We start from the raw sequence: 7,702 nt of genomic DNA on the forward strand, positions 1-7,702 counted from the left end.
CATCGCAGACCTAGGGCCCTAAAATGTTTTTTGTGGAAGGGGCGGTGGATGCAATTTGTCCTTGTCATGGCAGAGTGAAAGGGGCTCAAGGGAACTAGGGCGTCTCGAGCCCTGGAGCCAATTGTGCGTGGTTTTAGTGGGCCGGTCTTCTGGGTCAGTGGGCGATTCACAGAGCTTTTCCAGGTGAACAGCCAGCAGTAAGTGACTCTTCATGGGAAAACACAGACGGTCCCCCAGTCAGTGTTTCACCACTGGTGTATACCTCCAGGCCTGCCACTGTATACCACATACATAGGAACACACACACACACACACACACACACACACACACACACACACACACACTATGGCAGTGATCTAATGAAAGCCATACACATCCCATAGAAATGCATGCCTGTCACAGTTGCATGCACCCTTACATGATAATGATCTGCACATGAAACCACAAGCTCACTGTAATGAAAAAGACCTTTAGCAATACAATCATCACATCATGCATTCAAAGTAAATAATGTGCAACGCACCCACACCCACACCCACACACACACACACACACACACACACACACACACACACACACACACACAGGCACACATCCATCCACACTCACAACTCGTCATCTGTCCACATCTACACCTTCGCTCATTGATTTTGTTGACATCACCACCAGGTTATTGGAAGCTGCTGTCTGTTCTCTTGTTCTCCTCTTTCTTTTCTATTCTTTTCTGTTTTTTCCTTTTCTTGTCTCTCCTCTGTCAGACTAGCAAAATCTCAAGTGCTCTGATACACATCCAAGCCTTCTGGACATTTTTATTGGGCTCCTTGGGCCTCTGTTTTGTGCTCCTGCGCTCCCGCCATTGCTTTATCCGTCCTTTGCCACCAAAAAAATGGTTCATGCAACCCAGAAATCATAATTTCTCTCCCTTACGACCATTTTTTTTTCTAATTGGGACATTTCATGTCCAGCTATTTTATTTGGTTTGCTTTGGAGAGCAATGTGACTGAATGGTTTTCCTTTTGAAGGCAATGAGAGGCCTGACCGCAGATACGAGTCCAGTGAGCAGCATGTGGCTTTTCAGTTTCACGCCCTGACATTCCAAGTGAGCAGCGCGGTCAGCTTCTCATGTCCTCTGACTAAAATATGATGGAAACCGACCTTTCATATTTTTTTTCTTTGACTTTGTGTTCTCCTCATAGTTTTGTAATTGAAATAAGTGGATCCAAAATTCTAAGGTTCATAAAACCCAGTGGCATCCAGTCAAGTACAGTAGAGCCGTGCTAATGATCAACAGCGTGTCTGTCTTTCTTGTCACGGCTCCAGAAGCTGTAACCATGAGAACGATTTCAGAAAACACACTGCAATGCTTTTAAATTTTTTATCAGGGATTTTCGTCAGAGATTTTAAACATGAGCACTTTCATCTGTCTTTGAAAGTTCATTGAATTTAGCGTGTCGCCTTTGTTCCACTGTTTCCTCTGCTCTCAGCTCATGGAAAACAGTTTCGTGATCCCAGAGAATCAAAGCTTTCTAAATGTTGAGATGACAAAATAAATATTTCGCCGTCATGAGAAAGCAAAGCAGGAGAAATAATTACATGCATGTGCTTTCAAGGCTCAGGCCTTCAAAGGGTTTTACTATCGGAATTAACTTATCTCCTACTTTCATGGTTTATTGAAACCGTTTTTCAAGTCATAAAAATTTTATTCAGTTATTGTTGTTTTCGTCGGTTTCAGGTAAATGTTGAGTCTGGAGAGGATGTAGCTTTTCAAATCCTCGACTAGGAAATAGGACAGAATTGTTTCCAGTGCAGCCGGCCCACGCTGCGGCCCAACTTTGCTTGAAGAACGGCCAGCTTGAAAAAGATGCATGCAGTTATTGATGACTAATCCAAACCAAGGCTGGGTTTAAGAGTCAGTCAAGGAGGGATCTGAGAATGATCACTCAGCCAAGACGTCCATTTTAACTGTCACAATCATAATTGTAACACCTCATCACTGGCAGCTCCACCTATGAATGGTCAGCGGAGGTCATCTGTCCAATGTGTGGTCTCAGTCGTCACGCTGGCAGCCAGGGCCTATTCACATCCATCCAACCATGACCTGCTCCTACAATGCTCTGTCTTTACTCAAGACTGCTGAAAACATGTCAAACTGAACACTTTTGCTCCTCTGGTATGTTTCACTGGTCTCCCAGCACCCGGCTGTTTTAGGGGTTTGATGTGTGATTTGTTAGAAGTTGTATTTTAGCTCACAAAAACTTAACCAAGCACATCATCATCAATCCTGCTCCAGTTTCCTGTAGATATATGATAATAAATGATAGACGTTGCTGTAATGCATACATCTTCATGTGTCGGCCTACTTGCTTGTGCTGAAACAAGTTGATTTACTGTTGTCGATGCGGTTGACTGTGTTTACTGGTGTGTTCACAGGACATAACACTTGGTTACAGTCACTTTGTGTTGCTATATAATAGATTGACCATGACTCATAACACCACTCAGTGTTTCAAACCATCTTGGACCCTGCAGGCCAAATAGAACCAACGGTTTGGGCCGTCTCTATATCATGATATTCATATTTATTTGTATGTGCTCATTTTCAAATCTGTGCTGAAACTAATCCCCCACATCATGAACCATTTGTATACCACACATCACCTATCCTCTCCTGCCCCTCGGCTGTTTCACAGTCGTATGTGTGTGTGTGGGGGGTAGGTAAGCGTGGGGGTAGGTAGGCTTGTCTCAGCCCCGTCTCCCAACACAGCATTTTTCTAATTTCCAGATAGAGACACTTCCACCAAAACTTGAGGGTGTAGTTGCATTTTAAGGAGCTAAAGGACTGAATGTTTGGTGTCTTTCTTCTTGCAGATTGTGAGTCCTATTGTAAACCAGTGAAGGGCAACCTGAAGATCAATATGAAGAAATATTGCAAGAAAGATTATGGTGAGAGAAAATAATTAGCTCAGCCGCAAGTAATAGATGCACTGTATTGTGAGTACGGATCTATACTGACAGTTTTATTTTTTTATGAATGTGTTCACAGCGGTCCAAGTGAACGTACTAGACATGGAGACCATTGGGGACTGGGCCAAGTTCTCCGTTAACGTGGTGTCGGTGTACAAGAGCCGCGGCGAGCCTCTGAAGCGAGGAGACAACATCCTGTGGGTACACATGAAGGACCTGGCCTGCAAATGCCCCAAGATCCAGATGAGCAAGCGGTTCTTGGTGATGGGCGGTAGCGACGGAGGAACGGGCCCAGGGGCGGGTCCAGGGGTTGGCACCGGGGGTGGTGCCACCAGCACGGGGGCGGAGCGACTGGGCCTGATGGCCGATAAGAACAGCCTGGTGATCCAGTGGAGGGACGTTTGGACGAGACGTCTGAGGAAGTTCCAGCGCAAAGAGAAGAAGGGGAAGTGCAGCAAAGCGTGATGAGAAAGCAGCGTCCATCCCTACCTCTTCCCCTCCCGTTGCCCACCTTCATGGACCCTGACCATCTCCCTCCCCTCCCCCATCACAGGAACACTGCGCATTACAAAGACTGCATGTACCCTCCCTGTTTTAAGGACTACATTTGTGTATATTGTATAATTATTTTCCTTTTTATTTTTCAAGGTTTGTCTTTGTTATGTCACTCGTCTTTTCGTCCATTGGTTTGCCTTAAAAAGGGACCATTAAAAAGGGTATGAAGTGTAGTCAAAAGCAGACGCCATTCCCTCCTCCAGTGACGACAGCGGTAATGTCCACTCGTCCCCCAACTACGATCTCTCAACGCAGATCTCTACGAACTCTGTCACGTCTTCTGTCACCTTGTTTCAGCTGTCACACATGAGACTTCACACTCACATTTGCATACTCCGGAGGATTTTATTGAACAGTTGAAGTTTGTCACTTCAGAGACGGACTAATATCAGCGACAAGATCAGCGGCACACGCTCAGCTCGGCGGCCTCACGTTTCTTTGTTGAAACAAACTCGACTTGGATCATTAGAAGCTGGTGCACCTGACAATTTTTCAACATTTGCTGTTAGAATGTTCATAAAATGGGCCTTTACCGGCTCCAGGTGTCTGATGTAACTTACACGGACTGTACCTACATGAAAGAAACACTCTTGTCCCCGTGAGGAACCAAGGGCTCCCTTTTGTAGGGACGTTTTCCACAGCAAACCTCAGTCACACCACCACTGCTGCTGCCACCGGACATCCCTCACAATATAAACATGTATTTGATGCAACTGCTCAAAACAGAGTTTATATTCTTCGTGTGGCTATTTGTTATCACATCCATACACCAGCCATATTTTTATTTGAAAATATAGCTTGTTTCATTTTAAAGCAGAACAAAACTTGTTGGCATGTGTGAGTCATATTCCCGGCCTCTAGAGCTGAGCATCTAGTCCCTCTCATGAGTGCTTTATAAACTAATGTATCACCGACATGATTCATTGCCTGTCACTTTTTTTCTGGAAGAAAGATTAAGCGGTGTGGACAAATGGCTGGAATTTCAGAACAATACCAATATTTCATTTCCGAGGAGACTTTTCGCTTTATGGGTTATGTCTTCCGCTGGGTAGTGGCCTCCCAGATGTTGCTGTGTGGCCACTGTCATTACTTTTGTCTTTACATGTCTGAACATTTTTTTTTTTTCATGTGTCTAGAGACTGGCAGGCTTTTGTTTGCCAAAATAAGAGATTGAAACGAGAGTTCCTTTTCATGCAGTAAAACGAAAACAAAGTTGCATAAACAACACAGTCGTGTTTTCCTCGAGCATATTTTGACAAAATGAATGAGGCTGGAAAAGGTTTAAGTGCTCGCTGATTGTATTATGACATGAGAAGGTCATATTTCATTCCTCATGTGCTTTGTTATGTTTGCATGTTTGCGGTTTTTTGCTGGTCCATCAAAAACTTACAGTTAGCAGAGCAAGAACCAAACCGACATGAGCATCGAGATCCAAAGGAAAACTTCCCGGGTCATCTTTCCCCCGACTTGCTTACCCAAACGAAGTCCCAGTCATCCTTTACCAAATAAGCATAGTCCGTTTTTTAATCCAATTAGGAGACTATGAAAGTCGGGACTAACGAAAACCACAGAGACCCGTCTGGTGGCTCTTAAGCTTTTCTATCTGCCTGTAAAGCACATTTCAATTTATTTAAATAGAGAACAAGATAAACACACAGTTCTGAGGGGCACATCAAACTAGCGTAGCAGTGAGTGTGCCGACAGGCATGTCATGCTAGCTAGTGGTTACGCTCCTTTGGTTGCGGCGGTATGTTTGGTTTGTCACTCGTCCAGAAGTGTCTCTCCTCTGTGTCAGCCACCATCCTCCCCAAACTCCCTGTTTAACCCATTGTGCATGTTTTGTATTCAGCGTCTTAGAGAAATGACAGCTCAGAATGAGGCTGCCAGATCTCCTCAGTGGTTAACTGTACTGCACTGTAGTTCATGTTTTCACGTCTCATGTGAATGTACGTCAAACTGTGAAGAACACACTCACTCACAAAATGTATGGTCTGATTGTAAGTGTTCATGAAATAATGTCGCCAAGCCTAAGAATGTGGACACCATGACAGTGGATGATGTTATAAACTATGAACAGTGTTTGATTTTGCTCAAATGATTATCTGTCTGTCTTATGATGACATTTTAAAGAAGGCATATTCTGCTCATATTCAGATTCATAATTTGAATTTGGGTTCTTACTTGAAATGTTCAGAAAAAGCATAACTTTCCTCATTTTCCTTGACTTTGCAGCCTCTGTCTGAAACTCTTGGTTTTAGCTCCTATCTCTTTAAGGCGGCTCTTCTGATGATGTGATTGGCCAACCGCTTCCAGCGCGTGTAGGAAATGTGTATCGCTTTACTTTGCCTTGCCAGGGGGTGTGCCAGATTATCTGCTATGCATGCATTATATAAATGCCGGGCATCGTGACATCAGAATGATGCAGAAGTATCAGACCACTGACAAGGCATTACAGAAATTTGGTTTTCTTTCGCGTAGAGCAGCTCCCTTAACTTTTCAGACTTTTTACATTCACAAAAAAACATTTATATCACACTCGAGAAAAGAAAAACTGAAAAAGCACAAAACATCTCCTTTAATATTCCAATCCAAAAAACAACCTGTAACCAAAATGACATCATCCTGATTTCTGGTGTATGACAAAAAAAATACAGCCAAAAAAGGACAAAACTAGCATTGAAGTTCTGACACGATTCCCACCGACGGATTTGAACAAAAATGCAGAACCAAATTTTTGTGATGGCTGTCCGCAGTGGCCTGTCGGACAGGTGGTGTCTCCTGGCCCTGGTATGTGAGCATGGCGTGACACACTATGATGGATGGGCAAATTATGTGACCGTGAGGCCTCTCTGGCCCTCGACTCCATAAGCGCATAACACGCTGTCCTTGAATCTGGACTCTCTTTCACAAAATCCGTCTTTACTTCCTATTAGCTCGTCGTTTCCCTTCTCTCCAATAACACTTTCTGAATGGTGGACTTAAGATAAGAGGTAAGAGTGAGCCAGATGTTGGGGGAGTGGAAGTGTAGTCTTGTGAAAGCTATTTAGCGAGCCTCATAGGGTGAGCCCTCTTGTTGTTTTACGTTAACAAGCCTGGCAGCTTGGCAGTGGAACTGAGGCCATAACTGCTTCACTTTGTTCCCCCCCCCCTGTTGCAGCATTTATGACATTCACAGGTGTGTGTTTGAGTGTGTCTCTAATTAACCAACCCAAGTAAACAAGTGATGTGCACATAAAAGTGCAGAGAGGTGGGAGAGCTCTCATGATAAAGGATTATTATTTACATGTTCCTGCTCTGATTCATATTCTCTTTCCGTTTCACTTCCATCTACATCCCCGCTCGTTTTAATACGTCTCGACATGTTTTTAAAGTTGTAAATATGTACTGAACTGCCTCTGCCATTCATGTTGTCTTTTTGTAAGTGGTCACTCGGCCTGGGACGGCTCACGTGTATGGATGTACAAACCAGATGATGTTCTATGGATGTAGAAACCAGAAACATATGCTTTTGTGATCACGACCAGAAGATGTGGTTCAGATATTACACAGAATGTATTCCCCCTTTTGGTTTTATGTTTTCTCCAGACAACAGCCGCCCCAAACTGTAAATGACTTTGAGAAGATTCGAGGGGGGAAAAAAAATGTGACAGGGGCTGATCGGACGCTCTGCTTTTCCCAGAGAGGTGCAGACATGAACTGACACAACAACCCAACACCCTCTGTTACATTAATGCCCGGGAATAACGCTCCACTCACACAGAGGGATTGTTCCCTCAGCTCAGCTCAGCCCTGCTCTTCACTTCCTTATTATATCCGAGGCTTCCTTGTACATTTTCCTTTGAGGCAATGAACCACTGACTTTTTAATCTAAATGGTAAAAAAATAAATTATTAGTTAATGAGCTGTGTGTCGTGTTGATCATCTGTCTCTCCAATAGCCGTCATTTGCCCGGGCTGCGGAAACGATATCAAATTGATATGTGTGTATTTCTCATTGGAAAGTATGCTCTCATACAGTGGGTGTGTTTCCACTCACAGCGGTTGGACTGGGGTTTGAAGGGAATGGAGGGGGGGGGGGGCACATTGGGTATATCAGCTCCTCTCCTATATGAACGGAGCACAAGAGCCAAAGCTCTGTAAATAAACAGTGAGGCACACACCACTTGAATATGTACCTCACCTC

The 7,702-nt window shown here is 44.1% G+C and overlaps 1 protein-coding gene across 3 annotated transcripts in view; it reads left to right on the plus strand.

The window, feature by feature from the left end:
• Positions 1-7,421, plus strand: part of ntn2 (netrin 2) — a 48,839-nt gene extending 41,418 nt beyond the window's left edge. For all 3 annotated transcript variants that reach the window (XM_034570674.1, XM_034570675.1, XM_034570673.1), the window contains exons 6-7: positions 2,870-2,944; positions 3,045-7,421. In XM_034570674.1, the coding sequence (XP_034426565.1) occupies positions 2,870-2,944; positions 3,045-3,430 (461 nt within the window). In that variant the 3' untranslated portion in view covers positions 3,431-7,421. The remainder of the gene's footprint in view (positions 1-2,869; positions 2,945-3,044) is intronic.
• Positions 7,422-7,702: the final 281 nt, after the last annotated feature.

The sequence above is a fragment of the Hippoglossus hippoglossus genome, chromosome 19 (assembly GCF_009819705.1).
Source record: "Hippoglossus hippoglossus isolate fHipHip1 chromosome 19, fHipHip1.pri, whole genome shotgun sequence".
NCBI classification, from domain to species: Eukaryota; Metazoa; Chordata; class Actinopteri; order Pleuronectiformes; family Pleuronectidae; genus Hippoglossus; species Hippoglossus hippoglossus.